Genomic DNA, 23476 nt, shown 5'->3' on the forward strand with positions numbered 1-23476 from the left:
ATTTGCACAAAATATACTGTTGTCTGTAGACTATAGGAGAACTTTTTGTTTTGTTTTTTGTTTTAATGATTTCCTGGCAGCCTTATAGCCAATGCATACAATATAATACAAACAATTTAAAATCCAGCAGTTCACATAAATAATTAAAATTCACAGCAGTAGTAAAAATAATAGCTAAGAACAGAATTAACAGCTGAAATAAAATTATCTCTTAAACACCTGCAACAAAAAAGTTGCCTTTGCTAGGTGCAAAAGCAATAAGTAGTGCCAATATAGTGCTGCTGGAGAGAGCATTCAAAACAGGGGCTTCTCATTGATAAGGCACTATCTCTGGTTGTCACTTCTGAATTGGCACCAGAGCCTCTGACACAAGTCTTAAATGGGAATAGGTGGCCCTTCAGATACCTTGGTCCCAAGCTGTATAGGCCTTTATTAATCAAAACAAAATCTTGAATTGTATTCAGAAACAAATTGGAAGCCTGTGAAGATCTTTTCATTTGAACAATGGATGTTTTTATCATCCGGTACTAGTCAATATCCTGGCTGTTATATTTTGAACAAACCAAAGTTCATGAACCGTTTTCAAGATCATCCCCCTATGCGGTGCATAGCAATAATCAACCCTGGATGATAATCTGGGCACTTCTGTCCCTTTGGAAATTCTAGAGTGTTTTCTTCCCTCTGATGTCAGAACGACCATAGCATAAAGGAAGGAAGCAGAGGGCAAGAGAGGATAATACCCCAAGGTTCTGAGGCACCTGCAAGTGGTCAGCTGAGGAGGATGAGCACTTGACTGTCAGCTGCTGCTTGAGATGGGACACTGGAGTACATTGGTTGGGAATTTGGAATTGGATAGATTTTGTGTGGGTGGGTGGATGTGTAAAATGTAGTCGGTTCCTTTTCATTTCAGTAGGCTGTATCTTGTTAACTCAGCTTACATAAGTGATCAGATGTATGACCTTTTGTTTAGTCTGTCTTTTCACAGCTGGTCTTCCTATTAGTGGACATGGGCAGTCACTATTCCTTGTGGTATGTCACTTCAGTTGCTCCATCTCATTAAAGAGGAGACATTGAATCAGAAAGGAGGATTAAAGCACCTGGGGTGTGTTGTCAGACATCAGAAAATCTGTAACTCTTCACCAATGGCAAAGGAAAAAAAGAGGTAGAGGGGCTTGCAAGGGTAGAAGGTCCAGTAGTTACAGATGACAGTAGTTTAGCTGTGATCCTGGTCCCAAAACAAGGGGACAAAGGTTTTGGTGGAAGCTGGTGAGGCTTTGCCATGACAATTTAGTGACATAATGGTTTTACACTGTAATGTGGGAGTTGTAGCCCAAAACATCCGGAGGGACACAAGTTGTCCATTCCTGCTTTAAGATTTTGGAATATGCTTTGAGAGACTAACAGGGCTTTTGCTTTGGGATTTTGCTGAACATGGATCTTCTAGAGAGCAAATTGCAGGTATTGTTCTTTCACAGTGAAATTGAGCACATGTGGAGGCATGCAAGTGACTTTCAGGAGTCATCTTGAATCTGAAACCAGTAACATGAGGATGGGTTCTGAGTTTCTGGCTGTTTGTCAGATTTTGTGTCTTGTAGATCTTAAGTATTCACAAGTTTGCTGTCTTATTTTAGCACTCACATAGTGACTCAAGTCTGCCTAGCAATCAGTCCAGTATTAGCATAGCTGCATCTCATTATGAAAGGCCATTAATTATGGCTGTGTGGAAACCAGCTTCCATTTCCTGCTGCCTTAGAATAAATAGGCAAAGGAATGAGTAAATGTCAGGAGTGAGAAAAGGAGTTGGATTGTTATTCTGCTGGATGTAACAGTGAGTTGGGATGTGCCTGAAATAGAACAGTCTATATGGCCTGCTTCAAGCCAGTTGGGGCTATTTTTAAGTACTATTAAACCATGTGGCTGGAACCACAGCCTTTCACGTTGCATATCCCGGAGAACCAAGACAACAGCATGGTAGGGATTTTATTATTGCATAAACTTCAGAAATGGTGAGTGCAGGATTGCTTTACTGTTTGTAGAAATGGAGCTTCTTTAATCAGATCACAGAACAAAATTAACAAGCTGGGCTAGTTGGTCAATTCTGGAATGGACGTTAGGTTGGACACACTCCTTCTCAGCCCCTCAGGTATTATTTATTGTTTTTACTTGGTTTTCTTAGCTGTCATTTCTCAAAGGACAAAAGTCAGTCTTAAAATGTTCTTATCTCATTTTAGGTTGATCCTTTTCATTTATTTGACCTTTTAAGGCTGATGTCTTCGTTCCTTTCAGAGCTATAATTTAATGCATATTCTTCGTCAGTTTCCTTCCCCATCCTCTGCTGTCTCCCTAGTGTCAGATTTAAGCTCCCTGGAGCAGAGACCTATTCTCTTGTACTCTTTAAAGTACCATGGATACTGATGGCACTATATGAATAAATAATAGTAATACCTCCTGTTTGTAGATAAAATTGCTGAACACTTCAGCAAATAAATTATCTTTCCAAATGTTGCAACTTAGTCAAACTGTATATTTGTGCTGTGTATGTTTGTGCTGGTTTTCCTTTGCTGGTGTAGATTTGTGGAACATCCAATCACTTGTGTGAGGCTGTTTGAGAAATATTAAATGCTTTTTGTGCAGTACTATGAACTACTCTGTTTTTCCATAGTACACTGCTGATTTCACCTGTTTCATGGATAAATCAGTGAAAATGCAATTCTACCTTCATCAAAAGTTTAACCAGATTTTAACCATGTTTAAAAAATTGAGCAAATAAGTATATCAGAAGTGGGAAGAACATGAGAGAGCATTGTGATTTACATGGTGAGAAATAATGGGAGTTGTAGGCCAAAACATCTGGAGGGGCACAAGTTGCCCATCCCTGGTCTAGAACAATAGTTTTCAAACTTTTCAAACACCTAAGTGATTATATTATTATTATTATTATTATTATTATTATTATTATTATTATTATAATATTTATTTATATCCCGCCTTTTCCCCAGTACTGGGACTCAAGGCAGTTTACAGGTTAAAACATGTACACTTAAAACATATAAATATAAATTACAAAAGTTAAAATACAATTAAGCCTACAGTAAAATTAAAAACATGTTAAAAATTAAAAAAAAAACTGTTAACAGATTAAAAGGGAGGGGGAATCCAATACATTAATCACAGTATAGTTCCAAAAGCCTGCTGAAACAAAAAGGTTTTTGCCTGCCTCCGAAACTGTAGCACAGAGGGAGCCAGCCTAGCCTCCCTGGGAAGGGAGTTCCAGAGCCTTGGAGCAGCCACTGAGAAGGCCCTCTCCCATGTTCCCATCAGGCGTGCCTGGGATGTTGGTGGGACTGAGAAAAAGGCCTCCCCAGAAGATCTCAGAGCATGGACAGGCTCATATGGGAGAATACGGTCTTTCAGATAACCTGGACCCAAGCCATACAGGGCTTTATAGACGATAACCAGCACTTTGAATTGTGCCCAGAAACAGACCGGAAGCCAGTGAAGCTGTTTTAACAGGGGAGTTGTATGCTCCCTGTAATCAGCCCCGCTCAACAATCTGGCTGCAGCTCTTTGAACCAGCGGAAGTTTCCAAACTGTCTTCAAACGCAGTCCCACATAGAGCGCATTACAGTAATCCAATGGAGATGTAACTAAGGCATGTGTCACCTTGGCAAAGTCCAACATCTCAAGGAACGGGCGCAATTGGCGCACTACTTTAACTGTGCAAATGCACTCCTGACCACCACCGAAACCTGGGCATCGAGGCTCAGGGCTGAATCCAGGAGTACACCCAAGCTGCAAACTTTTGGGTCCGCCCCTCCAGGAAGGAATGGAACCACTGTAAAACAGTGCCTCCAAGTCCCATCCCAGCAAGGCGGCCCAGAAGAATACCATGGTCGATGATTTCTCTGCCTAGGACTAGCACTAGCATTTGTGTATTCTAAGCTTGACAGAGATTTAAAACATCCAACATATACACATTCTGAAACAAATTCTGATTTATTTGAAACTTCATATTCTTTACTACAGAATTTACTAGCTGTATCTTTCCCTTCACCTTTTTCCCCCCAGTGATACCGTTCTGATTAGCATATGTGATGGTCTCTTAACAGGCTGTGAACATGTTGTGATTGTTATGCAAACCAATGCCAGTTTATAATTGCAGATTCCTTTGCAGTTTGTTATTTGATTTCTTGGCTGCCAGTGGACATGGTTGCCCACTGGAAAACAAAAGAGCAGTGGACAGCTTCTTGTCATCAAGCTCCTTTGACACTCAATCTAGTTGTTATTGAGATCATGATGATGGCTGGCAGACTTAATGAATCCATCATGGGTTACCGTGTCATTTGGTGGGAGGTTTTTTTTAACCCATGATGGCTTATATGGCCAAAATAATCTACTCTGATAACCCATGGCCTGTATGGGTTATCGTGTTGTGTAGCGGTCTCCATGGGTTATTTTGGCTGGCTACAGAGCTGCATAGCAAGAGCAGTTAAAACAGCTGCCCTCTGCTCTTTGCTGGCTTACCACTTAGGAACATGTTAAAGTGACCAAGCCAGCAGTGCAGAAGAGTTTGGGACCAAACTATGAAGTTTGGTCCCAATCCTACAAACCTCCAAGGTTTTCTAGCCACTTCCCCATTTTTGGTGCACTTGGGATTTTTGCTCCTCCGGAGTAAATGTGCAGGGGGTTGATGGTGGATTGGGTGCCTCCTGACTCGGGGAGGCTGTGTATGAAATTTTGTCCTGATCCTGCAAATTTCCAGTGCTTCATAGGTGAAACACCGCCCACTGCTCAGGCGGGAGGACTGCAGCAGACAAGGGGCTGTGTGGGGGTGAGTCAAATTTCACTCAGTAGCTTAATAAGCTACTCACAGTAAGAACATAAGAAGAGCCATGCTACATGAGACCAAGGGTCCATCTAGTCCAGCACTCACTACACACAGTGGCCAATCAATTGTCAACCAGCAACTCAAAGGCAGAACATAGGTGCAACAGCACCCTCCTACCCATGTTCCTCAGCAACTGGTGTACATAGGTTTACTGCCTCTGATACCGGAGGTAGCACTTAGCCATTGGGACTAGCAGCTATTGATAGTCTTCTCCTCCAGGAATTTATCCAACCTCCCTTTTAAAGCCATCCAAATTAGGGCCGTCGCTACATCTTGTGGTAGTGAGTTCCATAATTTAACTATGTGCATAAATGTTAAAAGCTAAGTGGTGTGCAAGCTGTTTGAAGGAAACCCATTACGGGTGTGCAGGTTCTATGTTTCCTTATGTTTCCCTTTAAGCAGCTTCTACATCTACACCAAACCTCCATTCAACCTCTGGTTGGATGTAAGAGACTAGGGAAACTGAAGACTTCCTCATTATTTCCTGTATTGCAAAGCTTATAGAATACTTTGAGAAAATGGGTTTTATCGTTATTTAGAAATGGCTTGCTTATACAAATTTATGGAACAAACTAGTTTTTCCTCCTGGGATTCCGATCATAGTCATTGCTGCATTGCTAACTTTACAGACTGAGCATTTTTTTGTTCTCTCCAAGCAAATATTCTATGTGTAATAGATGGCTTCACCCCTCATGCTATTATCTTTTCTGTTTCTTTTTATCAGTTGTTTTTAAAAGTGTGATTAATTTCTTGGCTCTCTTTTACTTCTTAGCCTATTTCCCCCCCACATGTATTTTATGTTTGGATTCTCTCACTTGTTAACTTTTATGGATTTCTGTATTTTAGTTTGTTAGCTAATGAAAAAGCATTCAAACTTTAACATCTGATTTGGATTTTATGTGAACGTCTTGGGGGGGATTTAAATTGAAAGGTCTTGCCATTTTCTCATGCTTAAATCTCACACCTAATTTAAACTATCTTTGGCTGATGCTATATTGAAAGGGAAAGTTGATTTGAGTTGCTTTATTGACCTTCAGTAGTAGCCATATACTTAAAGAAAATACTTTGTTCTTCTTTAGAAGCAGAAAAAATGTCTTATGGACATTTCCAAACAACTGGATTAGTACAGAGTTTGTTACTACAGGCAGGAGCTGAACAGCTAAGCAGATAGAGAATATTCTGTTGTTGTTTTTTAAACACCTACATAGCTGAAATACTTTGAGAAAGTTTTCCCTTAAGTTCTTAAAGATTCCAACATCACTAAGTCTTCAGACAGTGTTTCAAGAACTCCCACTCATCACAAAGCAGAAGACAGGTCTTGATTTTCCTTCTGTTTTAGATGCATAGCTGGAAAATGTGTGTGGGTTTAAATCTGTAATCATTGATTTTTGAAAATGCTTCTTTAGCAGCCTACCTGCTTTTCTCTTACAAGTGCTTGAGGAAAAGTCTGACACAGAGCTCTGGATCAAAAGAATATAAGGGGATCTTTGCACATTAGAATGCCCGTCTACTAAGACCACGCCTATTTTGCCAGGATGTGTATAATCACTATGGCATTTTCCTGGACTTGGGACTATATATGGAAGCACAAGTAATATCAGTAACTAGGAGTGTCCCTTATCAATTTAGGGTCACAGCTGGCATACAAGTCTGTCTACAGAAAGTGGACCTGGCCTCAATTATTCATGCATTAGTGACATCCAGACTAGACTACTGTAATGCATCCTATGTGGGTGCTATAAAATAAAAGGAAGTACTCCTTTACACAGCGCATAGTTAAGTTATGGAACTCACTACCACATGCACCACATATGTGGTGCATCGGAAGTGGAAGATCTAGCCCACTATTTATTGGAATGCTGGTTATATTCCAGTTGTAGGGAACATTATTTGTCTCCATTTCTTGGCTGTATGAGGTTGTTAAGGACAAGCTGAATTCTCTCTTACAAAGATCTAACCAGTTTGTGACTCAGAGGGTTGCCCTTTTTGCAATTAAGGTGGCCTGTTTAAGGAAAACTGAAAAGGAAAAATGTCTTATTAAATGAGCCACGTAACAGCTTTTAATTCTTGTGGGGACTCAATAGGAGCATAAAAACTCATTTTCTCAAAGGTATATGTATTTTTATCTTTTTAAATATTTTTTACTTCAATTTTAGACTTTTTAAAAGTTAGTTTTATGTTTTTAGATTCATATATTGTTTGTTTTAACATGTTTACTGTGTGTGAAATGGTCTGAAGACTTATTCAATAAACTTATTCAATAAACTTTGATTGATGTAGTGTGAACATCTCTTACCATAACCACTGCTGTCATTAAATACATATTGCATGAAATAGTGAATAGAAAGGAAAATATTGGCTCTTGCGCCATCCTGAAGTGTTGAGACATAGTGAATATTACTTTTTCTCTATTTTTTCAGTAGTTACATATTGCATATCAATATTGTGCCCTAATTCAATATTGTGCCCTTAGCTTTCTACTTATTAGCCTGTAACATACCTAGAAAGCATAATTGCTTTCTGTCACTCAAGAGTGTTAAAAAAAGGAACAAAGTAATTCAATGTTCAAAGAGGATATTTAAACTTTATCCACTGGGAAAGCTGTTGCACACAGGAAGACCCAGATTCATTTTGCAATGGATCTAATGTGACGTGTATTGAACATTAGTATTCTTTGTCTGTTGCAGAGATCTGTGGCTACAAACCAACATGGTTGGTAGTCCTGTGGGCATGAAACTCTAATGCCCCCACCCCCACCTTGGAGGGACTGAGCACTCACAAAAGGGAATGTTACGGTGGACAGTGCATTTAGAAGGTGGGCCCAGGAGAGTAAACCACGCTGCTGTGGCTGTTGGACACAAAGTCTACTCTTTTGGCGGCTACTGTTCTGGTGAAGACTATGAGACTCTGCGACAGATTGATGTTCATGTATTTAATGCAGGTAAGATCAGCTAAGACTCTCTGGAGCTGGTATTCTCATATGGTTGTTTGGTTATGATTTTAGAATGTTCTTGAAGCATATTTCTCAGTTTTGAGGGTATGTAAATGCAAGGTACACATTTTATTATTATTATTTATTATTATTATTTATTTATATAGCACCATCAATGTACATGGTGCTGTACAGAGTAAAACAGTAAATAGCAAGACCCTGCCGCATAGGCTTACAATCTAATAAAATCATAGTAAAACAATAAGGAGGGGAAGAGAATGCAAACAGGTACAGGGTAGGGTAAGCAGGCACTGGGTAGGGAAAAACTAACAGTAGAAAGTAACAGTAGAAGTCTGCACAACATCAAGTTTTAAAAGCTTTAGGAAAAAGAAAAGTTTTTAGTTGTGCTTTAAAAGCTGTGGTTGAACTTGTAGTTCTCAAATGTTCTGGAAGAGCGTTCCAGGCGTAAGGGGCAGCAGACGAAAATGGACGAAGTCGAGCAAGGGAAGTAGAGGCCCTTGGGCAGGCGAGAAACATGGCATCAGAGGAGCGAAGAGCACGAGCGGGGCAATAGTGTGAGAGGAGAGAGGAGAGATAGGAAGGAGCTAGACCGTGAAAAGCTTTGAAGGTTAACAGGAGAAGTTTATATTGGATTCTGAAGTGAATTGGAAGCCAATGAAGAGATTTCAGAAGCGGAGTAACATGGTCAGAGCGGCGAGCCAAGAAGATGATCTTTGCGGCAGAGTGGTGAACAGAAACCAACGGACTGATGTGAGAAGAAGGAAGGCCAGAGAGAAGAAGGTTGCAGTAGTCCAACCGTGAAATAACCAGTGCATGAACAAGCGTCTTGGCAGAAGAGACAGACAAAAATGATCGAATCCTGGCAATATTATACAGGAAAAATCGACAAGATTTAGCTACTGCCTCAATATGAGGAATAAAGGAGAGCGAGGAGTCGAAGATAAAGCCAAGGCTACGAGCTTCCTTGACCGGAGTAAGCGTAACATCATTGACAGTAAGAGAGAATGAGAGATGAGGAGAAGGTTTAGGAGGAAAAACAAGCAATTCAGTCTTTGCCATGTTAAGTTTCAAGCGACGATGAAGCAGCCAAGCTGAGATATCTGAAAGACATGCCGAGATACGATCGTGAACATCAGGAGAAAGTTCCGGAGATGACAGATATAGTTGTGTATCATCGGCGTACAGATGATATTGGAGGCCATGAGATTGAATAAGCTTGCCCAAGGGCAACATGTATAAGGAAAACAACAACGGGCCAAGCACCGAGCCTTGCGGAACCCCTACTGAAAGGGGAAAGGAGGAAGACGAGCTGCCATTAGCCAACACGCTGAAAGAGCGACCCGCTAGATAGGAGGCAAACCAGTTATAGACAGAGCCACAAAATCCAAGGTCATGAAGGGAATCTAAGAGAAGATCATGATCAACCGTGTCAAAGGCTGCAGTTAGATCAAGGAGAATAAGAACGGAATAATGGCCTTTAGACTTGGCAGTAAGGAGATCATTGGTGATCTTAGTAAGGGCTGTTTCGGTGGAATGCAGAGGACGGAATCCAGATTGAAATGGATCCAAAGCAGAGTTACTAGAAAGAAAGTCAAGACAGCGAGAGTAGACCGCACGCTCCAGGATCTTTGAAACAAACGGCAACAAAGAGACAGGTCGGTAGTTAGATAGAGATAGCCTATCAAGAGTAGGTTTCTTGAGAATGGGAGAGACTGTAGCATGTTTAAAAGCAGAAGGAAATGAACCAGAGGACAGAGAAAGATTAATAATATGTAGCAAGGAAGGGAGGATAGCAGGAATAAGATTAATAAAGACGCGAGAAGGAATCGGATCACGAGAACAAGTGGAAGGCTTCGAAGAGCGCAGTATTGTAGACAGTTCATCCGCAGAGACCGAAGGAAACGCAGAGAAATTTGCAGGAGGAGCTGACAGATGAGGAACAGGAACTGGAAGAGGAGCAGAGCTGGCCAGATCAGAGCGGATAGTTTGGATTTTAGCATTGAAAAAAGAGGCAAAGTTATTAGCAGACAGAGAGGCGGGGAGAGATGGCGGATTAGGCTTCAGAAGAGAATTGAAGGATGCAAAGAGCCGCTGAGGATGCCTAGCATTTGACTGGATCAGCGTTGAGCAGTACTGCTGTTTGGCCAGTGAGATGGCAGAAGAGAAAGAGGAGAGTACAAATTTGTAATGGACAAAGTCTGCCCGGTCCCTGGTCTTACGCCAAAGGCGTTCAGCTGCCCGGGAACAAGAGCGAAGGTAGCGGAGGGAAGAGGTGAGCCACGGTTGGGGTTGAGAAGGGCGAGCTATCCGAGTTGTAGATGGAGCAAGATTATCAAGAGTTGAAGATAAGGAGGAATTAAAGAAGGAGACAGCTGAGTCCAAGGAGACAGCCGAACAGACAGAAGGAAGGGAGGAGGCTAGAGACTGGGAAAAAGCCTCATAATTGATAGATTGCAAGTCACGACAAGAGCGAGAAGCGGGACGTGAAGGAGGAGGATTGTGAGTAATATTGAAAGAAACTAGGTGATGATCTGACAGCGGAAAGTGAGCAGTAGAAAAGTCCAACACAGAGCAATTCCGAGTGAGAACAAGATCCAGACAGTGTCCAAGGGAATGTGTGGGTGCATCAGACCAAAGCTTAAGATCATAAGAGGAAGATAATGAGCGAAATCGTAGAGCTGCAGCATCTTGAGGGTCATCCACATGAATGTTGAAATCACCCAGGATAAGAGTAGGACAGTTGTCAGAGAGGAAAAAGGACAGCCACGAATCAAAATCAGAGATAAATTTTGAGGACGAGCCTGGGGGGCGGTACAGAACTGCAACCCGCAGTCGCAGTGGAGCGAAGAGCCTCACCACATGTACCTCAAAGGAGGAGAAGCAATGTGAAGGTGGAATGGAAAGAGGCTGGAACTGGCACAAACTAGATAGTAAAAGACCCACACCACCACCCCGACCCTCTGGGCGACTAGTGTGAGAGAAAGAGAGTCCTCCAAGAGAGAGGGCAGCAGAGATGGCAGTATCATGGGCAGGAAGCCAGGTTTCAGTAAGAGCAAGGAGGTGGAGAGACCTAGAGATAAACAAGTCCTGGATGACAGGGGCCTTAGAAGCAACAGAGCGACAGTTCCATAAGGAACACGAAAAAGGCAGCTGAGAAGAGGGGAGACACCGGATAGGAACTAAGTTAGGAGAGACGAGATTGGAACGAGCCATAAGGAACAGATATGAGGAGAAAAGAACTGAGAGGAGACAATGAGAAGATCGTGACCTGAATCAGAAAGTGGCAGCGACCGGACCGTGGCTGGGGTTTTTCCTCCAGAGTAGAGGATCCGCTTGACCGGCTTCGCCCCACGGCTGAGAGCCACAGGCCGAGAGCCCTTGTGCTCGCGCCTCCAGCAAGCTGGAGGCTTGAAGTACCTGAAAAGGAGGGGGGGAGGAGCAGAAGCTGCAATTCAAACAGAACAATGGCAGTTAGTCAATGTTGCTCAATGGCTTCTCAGAGAGCTAAGTTGCTTCTCCTCTTCAAGTTGCAAACTGCAAACTGCAGCAAGCTGGAGGCTTGAAGTACCTGAAAAGGAGGGGGGGAGGAGCAGAAGCTGCAATTCAAACAGAACAATGGCAGTTAGTCAATGTTGCTCAATGGCTTCTCAGAGAGCTAAGTTGCTTCTCCTCTTCAAGTTGCAAACTGCAAACTGCAGCAAGCTGGAGGCTTGAAGTACCTGAAAAGGAGGGGGGAGGAGCAGAAGCTGCAATTCAAACAGAACAATGGCAGTTAGTCAATGTTGCTCAATGGCTTCTCAGAGAGCTAAGTTGCTTCTCCTCTTCAAGTTGCAAACTGCAAACTGCAGCAAGCTGGAGGCTTGAAGTACCTGAAAAGGAGGGGGGAGGAGCAGAAGCTGCAATTCAAACAGAACAATGGCAGTTAGTCAATGTTGCTCAATGGCTTCTCAGAGAGCTAAGTTGCTTCTCCTCTTCAAGTTGCAAACTGCAAACTGCAGCAAGCTGGAGGCTTGAAGTACCTCAAAAGGAGGGGGGAGGAGCAGAAGCTGCAATTCAAAGAGAACAATGGCAGTTAGTCAATGTTGCTCAATGGCTTCTCAGAGAGCTAAGTTGCTTCTCCTCTTCAAGTTGCAAACTGCAAACTGCAGCAAGCTGGAGGCTTGAAGTACCTGAAAAGGAGGGGGGAGGAGCAGAAGCTGCAATTCAAACAGAACAATGGCAGTTAGTCAATGTTGCTCAATGGCTTCTCAGAGAGCTAAGTTGCTTCTCCTCTTCAAGTTGCAAACTGCAAACTGCAGCAAGCTGGAGGCTTGAAGTACCTGAAAAGGAGGGGGGAGGAGCAGAAGCTGCAATTCAAACAGAACAATGGCAGTTAGTCAATGTTGCTCAATGGCTTCTCAGAGAGCTAAGTTGCTTCTCCTCTTCAAGTTGCAAACTGCAAACTGCAGCAAGCTGGAGGCTTGAAGTACCTGAAAAGGAGGGGGGAGGAGCAGAAGCTGCAATTCAAACAGAACAATGGCAGTTAGTCAATGTTGCTCAATGGCTTCTCAGAGAGCTAAGTTGCTTCTCCTCTTCAAGTTGCAAACTGCAAACTGCAGCAAGCTGGAGGCTTGAAGTACCTGAAAAGGAGGGGGGAGGAGCAGAAGCTGCAATTCAAACAGAACAATGGCAGTTAGTCAATGTTGCTCAATGGCTTCTCAGAGAGCTAAGTTGCTTCTCCTCTTCAAGTTGCAAACTGCAAACTGCAGCAAGCTGGAGGCTTGAAGTACCTGAAAAGGAGGGGGGAGGAGCAGAAGCTGCAATTCAAACAGAACAATGGCAGTTAGTCAATGTTGCTCAATGGCTTCTCAGAGAGCTAAGTTGCTTCTCCTCTTCAAGTTGCAAACTGCAAACTGCAGCAAGCTGGAGGCTTGAAGTACCTGAAAAGGAGGGGGGAGGAGCAGAAGCTGCAATTCAAACAGAACAATGGCAGTTAGTCAATGTTGCTCAATGGCTTCTCAGAGAGCTAAGTTGCTTCTCCTCTTCAAGTTGCAAACTGCAAACTGCAGCAAGCTGGAGGCTTGAAGTACCTGAAAAGGAGGGGGGAGGAGCAGAAGCTGCAATTCAAACAGAACAATGGCAGTTAGTCAATGTTGCTCAATGGCTTCTCAGAGAGCTAAGTTGCTTCTCCTCTTCAAGTTGCAAACTGCAAACTGCAGCAAGCTGGAGGCTTGAAGTACCTGAAAAGGAGGGGGGAGGAGCAGAAGCTGCAATTCAAACAGAACAATGGCAGTTAGTCAATGTTGCTCAATGGCTTCTCAGAGAGCTAAGTTGCTTCTCCTCTTCAAGTTGCAAACTGCAAACTGCAGCAAGCTGGAGGCTTGAAGTACCTGAAAAGGAGGGGGGAGGAGCAGAAGCTGCAATTCAAACAGAACAATGGCAGTTAGTCAATGTTGCTCAATGGCTTCTCAGAGAGCTAAGTTGCTTCTCCTCTTCAAGTTGCAAACTGCAAACTGCAGCAAGCTGGAGGCTTGAAGTACCTGAAAAGGAGGGGGGAGGAGCAGAAGCTGCAATTTTCAAGAGAATAATAAATATATCTGTCTGTATTGATTGAATTTTAATGAATATCAGTTCAACATAGCAAAGTAGTGTTTTGTTAGTCATCAAACATAGATAAGGCCACTGAGAATTTAAAAATATCCAAACACTGAATTATACAGTGAACACTGAAATAAGTGCAGATCTTTCATAGCCTGCTCCTCTTAAATTTTTCTACACCTGCCATTCTTAACTGCAGTATACATCTCCTAAAGAGTCGAAGTTAGTAAAAAACAACACAAAAAAACCTAGATACCTTCCATAACCAAAAAACTATTTAGTAGTGTAATTCATGGAGCAGCCTTCATCATACTTTAATTGTAATCTCTCAGATTGCATGCACACATAAATTTCTCCTTAATCACAGTTCATTTATTTGTTTCACGTCTAATATGTCTCTTGATTGCCTTTATTCCATCATTTGGTTTACTTATAGTGCTTTCATGCCTCCATAACTTCTTAACAGCTGCTGCCTACCTTTCCTGACTTCTAACTTGCTGTCGTTTTCTTCTTGTAAGATGAGGAAGTTGTGGCGCCCCCGACTGTGGAATGCCCTCCTCTTGGAGGCCCAACTGGTGCCAATGCTGACTTTATTCTGGCACCAAGTAAAGACATGGCTTTTTAACAAAGCCTATGATGGCTAAATTCATCAAGCTTGCACAGTGTTTAAATGTTTTAAGTGATTTTACTGCTTTGAAATATACTGGTTTTAGCTTGATTAAAGGTTTAATTTGTTTTAGCTGTGGATAGTTATTGTTTTGTATTGTTCTATAATTTTATCTGTACACCACCCTGAGATCCTAGTGATATAGGGCGGGATACAAATGTTTAAATAAATAAATTAATAAATAAATAGTTCAAATTAGGTTTGGAACTGGTCTAGTCAACTTGCAGTCAAAACCAAGATGCCTTTTGTCCCCTGGCTATGCTGGTCAGATTCCATGGTAGTTCTTAATATTTAGGGTACTCTTCAGTACGTTTAGAATGGATTTTATACATATTTATTTATTTATTTATTTGTCATATTTATACCCCGCTCCTCAGCCAAAAAAGGCTCTTGGAGCGGCTTACACTTAGCAAAAAAGACAGTCCCTGCCCTCAGGCTTACAGTCTAATAAAGACATGACACACAAGAAAAAGGAGTTCAGGAGGGAAGAGGTAAAGAGAGAGAGAAATTAAGTGGACTGGGAAAAGGGCTGATGGGATTGTCCTGCTCCCGAAGGAGGGGAGTCCAACTGGAGCAGGCCCCGATGTTTCCTCGGCCTGCTCCTGTCCCCTCGGTCCTTCTTCTTCCCCACAGGGCCAAGATGGCAGTTTGCCCTGTGGGGGTGGGGGAAGAGTCCAACAGGAGCAGGTCCCGATGTTTCCTTGGCCTGCTCCTGTCCCCTCGGTCCCTCTTCTTCCCCACAGGGCCAAGATGGCAGTTTGCCCTGTGAGGGTGGGGGAAGAGTCCAACAGGAGCAGGCCCCGATGTTTCCTTGGCCTGCTCCTGTCCCCTTGTTCTTTCTTCTTCCCCACAGGGCCAAGATGGCAGTTTGCCCTGTGGGGGAAGAGTCCAACAGGAGCAGGCCCCGATGTTTCCTCAGTCTGCTCCTGTCCCCTTGTTCTTTCTTCTTCCCCACAGGGCCAAGATGGCAGTTTGCCCTGTGGGGGGAGGGAAGAGTCCAACAGGAGCAGGCCCCAATGTTTCCTCGGCCTGCTCCTGTCCCCTCGGTCTTTCTTCTTCCCCACAGGGCCAAGATGGCAGTATAGTACCAGTCAGGACAAGGCTTACCGCCTGTCAAGAGAGCTTGAAGGTGTGTCGTTTAATTCTTTTTTTCTTTTTTTTGATCTTTTTAAAATATAGACATATAAATTTGTATGTATTAATAAGCAGTGAATACATATGAAATATGTATATGTGAAAATACAACTTACCAGCAATTGTACATAATCTTCAACAAAAACAGACCAAATATCCAAATAAGTATCCATTTGAAGGTGGCGTCCATATGCCACAAGTTCAAAAGATGAAAGCACTGTAAGGGTCTCAGTCCATTGCATTATAGGAGGTGAGTGTTTATCCTTCCAATATTGTAATATTAGCTGTCAAAAGAGCACAGAGAATCCATTTATGCTGACCATTCATTAATTTCCACGAAGCAGAATATTGAAGACTGTTCCAGTACAAATTATCTGTATAATAACTTCCTTCCCAAAAGAAGCAAATACTGAACATTTTCAAAATATACTTTTAAAAGAAGCATTAGATGCATTTCAGTACCAGCAATTAGCCGAATAAGACATTCCCTGATTAAGGAGATTTGGCAGAGTCCAATAGACATGAAACAAGAATTTTTGCTGAATAAGATGCAGCCTAAGATCCATAGATTTGATAGGTATAGATGCCAAAGCAGCAATCCACTGATTAGGCAGAATGGGACAATCCATTCCATTCCCCCTTAAATCCCTGTATATCGTATTTATTCACCAATAAGTATTTATAGGCGTGGATCATGGGTCACTTTACCTGACCAGCCTCAGTAAGTGCTTTCAATAATGACAGAGACTTTGATGCTGTAAAAGCTTCTGGGCCAAACCTAGATACTAACAAATGCTGCAATTGCAAGTATTGCCACTCAGACATAACTGGCAGGTTATATTAGCATGTGATGTAGAAAATGACAAAAATGCTTCAGCAGCACCCACCAGTTGATCCAAAGTAAAAATTGTCTTATCTGTCCATGTCTGCCACAAACATTTTCTTACCCATTTTTAGATCGGGATTGCCCCAGAAACTCAGCTTTAAAAATATCCATCTGTCTAAAAATCAAGAAATCTCATTAATCTATTTATTCAATTTAAGCTTAAACATTTGAGATATATCTCTGGGAATAAGTATTCCAAAATAAGCAATAATATTAGGACATCATCAAAACTGCTGATCTGCTACTACACTACAAAATGTAGAATCGCTAATTAGCATCAGTTTGGACTTTGACCAATTAACTCAATAATCAGACAAATTATCAAACGTATTAATCAGCTGCATCAATGCTGGCACAGATAAGTGGAATTCATAAATAAACAATGAAAGATAATCAGCGTAAAGAATAATTTTAAATACTAAACAATCATGCAAAAATCCAGGAATGCTTCTATTTAAAAGGTTCCAAACATAAATCTATTATCAAAGGAGAAAGTGGACATCCGTGTCTGGTTCCTTTCAAGTGGGGAAAAATATCCCATTAGTCATAACTCTAGCTCTTGGAAATGAATATAAAATTCTAACCCACTTCAAAAATTCTGAAGGAAAGCCAAATTCAGTCAAGTAGCAAAAAAAAAATTCACAATACATTTTACCAAAGGCTTTTCCAGTGTCCAGAGAAACAATGCTGGCCTGCTTTGTTCTATCACTATTTAAAGCTATCAGATCTATGAGTAATCTAAGGTCGTCATCCCCCTGTTTATGTTTGATAAATCCCACTTGAACTGATCAAACCAATCAGCTGTATCAGTTAGTACAAAACAACGTAACAATTTTCCCTGGAGAAACAGAATGGAATGTAAATTCAGGCAGGCACCAGAATTAACACACGTGCAAATTTAGGTCAGCAACAACAACAACACCTCTTACTTTACTGGGCATGGTAAATTCTTGATGTGAAAATGTCTTTAAAAGTTACAAGTCAATTTGCAGATAAACTTTGATCTCCTCGAAGATGAACGCTAGCACTGTTGTTTTGTATCCTCTGACATGTTTCTATCTGATATGTCTCATGTTGCTGCTGTCTTTCAAGGAAAACTCATATTTGTTTTTTAAATCGTCATAAAGCGTAATTCAAAGTATAGTATCATAGCAAATCGTGTGGTTTTGAACAAACGAAAGCAAATGGGTCAAATATGTGATATAATGTGCAGGTTGCAGCTGAGAATCCAGAGAGGGGAAATAAACTGATAGGATCTACAAGGTGATTGGTGGGGTAGAATAGGTTTAAACTTAACAGACTGGTGGATTCAGATATGGGAGACCCAGACTCAGATGCTCACTCAGCCTTGAAGCACACCAACCTTTGGCAATTATTTCAGCCGAATGTACCTCACAACATTGTTGTGAAAATAAACAGAATTGTAAATGGTTTGCTTTTTAAATTAATAACAGTCAAATCCCTTTTCTAATGTGCACTATCTTATATATCTGAACCTGCCATTTGATCACCCACTTCTCTATAGTGGGCCTGTTCAGACAATACACTAAGCCATGGTTAAGCTGCTAACCCATTTGCAGCAAATGGTTAGTGAGCATGTTTCAACCATGGTTATATAGCCACCATAGTAAGGAATGGTTCACATGACACAGAAAGTCATAAAGTTTAACTCAAAGTGCTTAACTGCTGTGGCTTAGTGTGTCATCTGAACAGGGTCTTAAAGTTCTTAAACTGTATACTGTGCACTGCTAAACTAAATGGGAATTCAGATCTCTTAATTTTCTCTGAATTGTGCTCATTTTCCTTCAGAACCTGTGAATATACCTTCCTGATATGGAGCAAGAATTGGGAATGCTGTTCTCTTCAGGCACTCTCTTTCTGGCACCGACATCTATAAAGCATTGGATATTTGCAACAAATCTGTCTCAATGAATATTTTCCACATTCTCTCAGTGTTCTATTTTTCCTTTCTTATTTTTCACAAATGCTCTCATGTTTGATTGTTTTCCTATTTGGGCACTAACTACCTGTATACAGAAAAGGAATGTGTGTGTGCGTGTGTGTGTTGGATTTCTTCTATGGCTTGTTAATCCGCCGAGCAGCTGAAGTGTTTATGTCAATTAGTTTCTCCCTGGTTTATAGCCACAGCAGCCTGATGGGTGAGGGCAAGGCAGCCAAGTAACACTATTGGCCTTTTCTTTTAGTCTCTCTGCGCTGGACCAAGCTGCCACCAGTGTGGACAAACAGCAGGGACCATGTGAGGGAAGTTCCCTACATGAGATATGGACACTCTGCAGTGCTCATTGATGACACCATCTACATCTGGGGAGGCCGCAATGACACCGAGGGAGCCTGCAATGTACTATATGCCTTTGACGTCAGTAAGTATTGTCCTTCCTCCGCGCCCCTTCCTGTTGCATGCTCCTGAATGTGCATTGGACTCAAATGTTGCAGTCTGCCTCTGTGTTTAAACAGGGAATGACAGCTATGAACCTGCTTATGCCAATGGATTATCACCTTGATAAAGATATTTGATTTCTTGTTAATATTATTATTTTTTAAAGTGCACCAAATTTCTGGAGACTTGTGCAATTTGCAGCTTTCATGGCTACTGCTTCAAGGAAACTACGTTGTTTGTACTGTGGGCAGCCCACGAAGCAGAGACTGCAGGAAGAGGATATGGAGCGTCAAGGGAAATAAAGAGGGAAATAAGTGAGCAGAAATAAAACCAGACACACAGGCAGAAAGAAAGAAAAAATGACTTACAAGACAAGAAAGTCCTTATAGGAAGCACATGTTAAAAGGGGAAACCATGGATCCAGTCTTGGAGCATCTGATGCTGCAGCAGTGCTGAAATTTAATCAGAAACGTGGATGGGAGACTCCAGGGAATAAATCTAATAAAATATTTTTTATGAGCAAAAAAACTAATTGTTGAGAGAAATGGAGGGGTTTATTGCTTCTGAGTCTTCTGATCACCAATGGTTGTTTCCATGTTTGCTGGCTGATATGCGTATGCACAGTCACATGCACAACCAGGATAGGCATACAGGATTGTTTAAATCGTGAATCAAGAAATGTGTTGCCTGGAGGGAAAACTACACAACGGAGTTTTTTTGGAAAACGCTCCACGCTGAATATCCACCCTGTGCAGAGGAGAGTTCCTGCACAACCATTGTGTTGCGTGTTGTGTGGAGGGCTCCGTGGAGTTTTCTGTTGCGTTTTGCTGACTTTTCCCACTGGCTACAGAGTTCCCTCGCAAAAGTAGTGAAAGGAGGGAGTACTGCTCTAGGAGAGCCGCCAGGATTGTTTTTTTGCAGCAATGGCTGATGGGATATTTTCAGGAGGACCAGGGGAAGAGAGAGGGCGGACAACTGTTAATCAAACGTCACAATGGATTTTACTCAACTCCATGGTAGCTCACAGGCACACAATGGTTGAGTTAGAAGTACCCCCTAAAAACTCAACCGTTGAGTGGAGTTTTCACACTGCATTGACTAGCGTGTTGTGTGAACTGAGCCTGAATGTTGCTACAAATAGGGAAGAAATTTGAGAGTACAGGGAGAGGCATTCAGGACTATGGGCGGTAGAGTGGATCGCAGTGACAAAAGGAGTGCAGCAGGAGGAAGCCTCACTAGCAATTCAGGAAAGCGTCCAGAGTTAAGAAGTGCTTGTAATGGGTACTCAGGCATTGGTGAGGGCCTTTGAGCCAACAAAACTTGGATAAAAGAGAAAAAGTTGGCAAATATTAGGAAGACAAAATAAAAAGCGTTCTAGCTGATGAATGGGCCCATTGAGGAAAATATATGAGTTAATAAAAGAACACGCCTGTCTTAAGTTTGTGTTACTAGATATCTAAATTTCTTAGGCAAAATAACTTAGGATCACTAAAGAAAGGGAGGAGATTGAAAAGTCAGAGACTCCCAAGATGTCTCCTGTAACACCTTAGTGAGAATTTCTTAGAGAACAGATTCCTGAATCTCACTGGCTTCTAGCCCTCTTTTCATCCCTGTTTCTGGGCTTTATGGTTACAATAAAAACAATACTGGTGTCTTCATGTCCAGATGTCTCACTGGATTTTTGATAAGAATGTTGAAAGGATTAGGAGGTGGTATCTGGGAAGACTGAACCTGTGACTTTTTCCATCTGCGTATCAATTATTGGGGGCGGGTTACATTAACATATGTGCTCTGCTTATTCCCAGCCAGACAGTTCTTTAGATGGGCCGTGCCTAGGGCATGTTTAATTTTAGCAAGCAATCTAGGGGAATGGCAGGATGCAGAGGATTAGGTAGGGAGATGAAATACAATAGACTTGGCCAGAAGGTAATGCGTGTGTGTAAAAGCCAGGCTGCAGTTTCTGAAGCCTTGTAAAAGAAAAAGGCAAGGAGAAGCCTTCTGATTGGAATAGAGCCTCTGGCTCTGGAACAGCGCCAGGGTTGGTACTTTTGGCAATGTTGTTTTACAACTTTAATATTGCATTTTCTATACTGCATCAAACCATAAAAATATATCCTATATTAATCAAATACAATTATATAACCACTACAAAAACGGGAAAGGAAAGGAACAAAATTATGGACTACCAAGTTGGGGACAAATCCCCAATAGGCTTCATGAATTGGTACAAAGCCCATATGAGCAATATCAATAAAGTAATATTTATATTGGTTGGTTGTGGCAGCATCAAACTATAAACAATGCCAAGTGACAAAGACAGTTTTCAATTTGGCTGTATTTTTCACTACTTAAATTGAATATTTTTCCATTAAGTATTTTTTCCATTCCATTATTTTTTCATTTCCATTTCCCCCATTATTTCCATGTCCATTACAAACTTATTCTTATTCTTATTATTACATTTCTATACTGCCCCAGCCGAAGCTCTCTGGGCAGTTTACAAAAGATTTAAACATTAAACATTAAAAATCGATATACAAAATTTAAAAACACAAAAACAGACAATATACAAAGATAATGCCTATTTAAAAACAACGTTGAGCTCTCAGCCAAAGGTAGATCTGGGGTCAAATAAAACTCAACATATGCTGTTCAAACGCCTGGGAGAAGAGAAAAGTCTTAACCTGGCACTGAAAAGGTAACAATGTTGGTGCCAGGCGGGCCCCATCGGGGAGATCATTCTGTAATTGGGGGGCCACCACTGAGAAGGTCCTCTTCCTTGTTGCTGTCTTCCGAGCTTCCTTTGGAGTAGGCACCCAGGGGAGGACCTTAGATGCTGAGCGTAGAGTACGGGTAGGTTCATGTCGCAAGAGCTGTTCCGTCAGTTATTGTAGTTTGAAGCCATTTTAACTTTACAGGTTAAAACCAGCACCTTGAATTGGCCTCGGAATCGATGTGCATTTGTACCAGTGTAACATAGGGATGATTACATACACATACATGTTTAGTCAGTGCACTTCAAAAGCCAACCCCCCAAATATGTATCTTTTCTGAGAAATAGATAGAAATATAGTATTTTCCAAGTTATGTTTACATACTTTTCAAGGTATGAATATGTTCACTTGAAAAGTGATGTCAGAAGGCAACCTAAAGCAATATGCATAGAAAGAGTGAATTCAGGAGAATCCTATTGGAAGGATTGGAGAGAGAGAGAGAGAGAACTTACTTTCCATGTTTGATCCATCTGACTGGAGCCGAAACTAATTTTCACATTATAAATCGTGGGGCTGCTCCAAGAAATGATTCCTATGACTAATGTCATAACCTGGGAAGACCTCATACTGTATCATGTCAGTATGCTTGTGTCATCGTAGTAAGCAGGTGTATGTGAAACCTTTCCCATATTAATGTTTTACAGAACATTCTCTTTAAATAATCATAATAAGGACAAAAGTGAGAACTCCAATATCTGGCAAAGCTGCCCATACATTGGAAGATGGAACAAGCCCCCCCTTTTGCTTGGCTCTCTTGCTGCAAGGCTGTTTCATTTCTTTTAACATACTTACTTACTCAGTAGCTTGAAGTACATTGTACAGAGCAAAAAATAGATACTCATAGAATTTTGTTGGATATTCTGGCATTGCATAGCTGCCAGACTGGTTTTGCATCTGCTTCTTGTAAGTGAGGAGTGTCTGAAGACCTGTGCAGGAACTTTTGCTGTCCAGAATCCTAGGCAGCCTTACATGTGTTTGCTTGTGCCATTTCCTACCATCCCTGGAAAGCAAGTGTACTAATCCTCCCCCTCTCAAGGGAAAAAGTGGAAGCCCTCTTGAATGAGTCACTTCAGGCCAGACAAAGCCCCGAGGCTCTTCTGCAGGGCATTGTCCTTCGCTGGCTTGCAAATGCCATCTAGATTAGATGTCACCCAGTGCACTTCAGTCTCTAGTTTCATGTGTTGCTCTTGGCTGAGGTCTTTATGGATAACACATGGCTGGATTTAGAAATCCAAGCATGGCAAGCATCCCACTAGGAACAGGGCTCACTTTCCCTTTGTGCTAATCATCTCACCGGGGTTTACGTTGACCTTGCACTGGGCTGGAGTGCAGCTTGAGTTAGTCGGGGTATATGGCTATGGATGAAAGCCAGGTTGTGAAAGGTTCCTGGTGCTGGGAGGATTTTGAGCAGGCGACTCTATTGCTGCTTCTTGGAATAAGCACTGAAGCTGACTGACGACTGGAGTTAGGGAATCTCCTGCTGCTCCAAGGATTGTCTGTACTTCCCCCCTTCTTCTTCTGGGCTTCCAGGACAGGTGTCTGTTTAACTATTGCAGTGCTCTTCTATGTTAAATATTCATATTATGCTCCCTGAAGAATAATTTTCATAGACTGTGAAAAGCTTAATAACTTTCCAAAAGGTTGCAAGCATTCCTTATGGCATAAGTTTGTATTGGTAATACAGAAACCACACAGGATGTGAACAGTGGCTTTGGAGAATATTTCAGGAGCTGCAATCCAGAAATCCTCCTGCTCTATTGTCTTGTGCGGAACAGCATGAAGAAGTAGCTCTCTCCTTAAAAGGAGAGATACGTGCTACATATTTGGAATGATTTTCTCCCAAGGGTTATGCCTTTTAGTCTTTCATTCCTGAGCCTTCCATTCTGTGTCTACTAGTAACAGCTCATCTCTTTTTTTACGTATTAGGCACGCACAAATGGTTCACCCCCAAAGTTTCCGGAATGGTTCCGGGAGCAAGGGATGGACATTCAGCTTGTGTCTTGGGAAAGAGCATGTATATCTTTGGCGGATATGAGCAACTGGTAAGTTGTCCTAAAATGTCTGCTATTTGTGTTTTGGGTCTGCTTGGGAAATGCTGCTGATTTTAGTCAAGGTGTTCTAAGGGAATCCTGGGTGTGTTCCTCCCCCCCCCCCCCCGCCCGACAAGCTACAATGTTTAAAGATAATTGAGAATTAAGT

The 23476-nt window shown here is 41.9% G+C and overlaps 1 protein-coding gene across 2 annotated transcripts in view; it reads left to right on the forward strand.

Annotated features, from left to right (window-relative positions):
• Positions 1-23476, forward strand: part of KLHDC3 (kelch domain containing 3) — a 48205-nt gene that overhangs the window by 3415 nt on the left and 21314 nt on the right. Inside the window, exons 1-4 of one of the 2 annotated variants that reach the window (XM_063123936.1) lie at positions 1902-1971; positions 7576-7829; positions 18310-18486; positions 23204-23319. In XM_063123936.1, the coding sequence (XP_062980006.1) occupies positions 7676-7829; positions 18310-18486; positions 23204-23319 (447 nt within the window). In that variant the 5' untranslated portion in view covers positions 1902-1971; positions 7576-7675. Of the gene's footprint in view, positions 1-1901; positions 1972-7575; positions 7830-18309; positions 18487-23203; positions 23320-23476 lie in introns of those variants that run through there. The other variant, XM_063123937.1, reaches the window with a different exon arrangement.

This window comes from Elgaria multicarinata, chromosome 4, assembly GCF_023053635.1.
Source record: "Elgaria multicarinata webbii isolate HBS135686 ecotype San Diego chromosome 4, rElgMul1.1.pri, whole genome shotgun sequence".
Classification (NCBI taxonomy): Eukaryota; Metazoa; Chordata; class Lepidosauria; order Squamata; family Anguidae; genus Elgaria; species Elgaria multicarinata.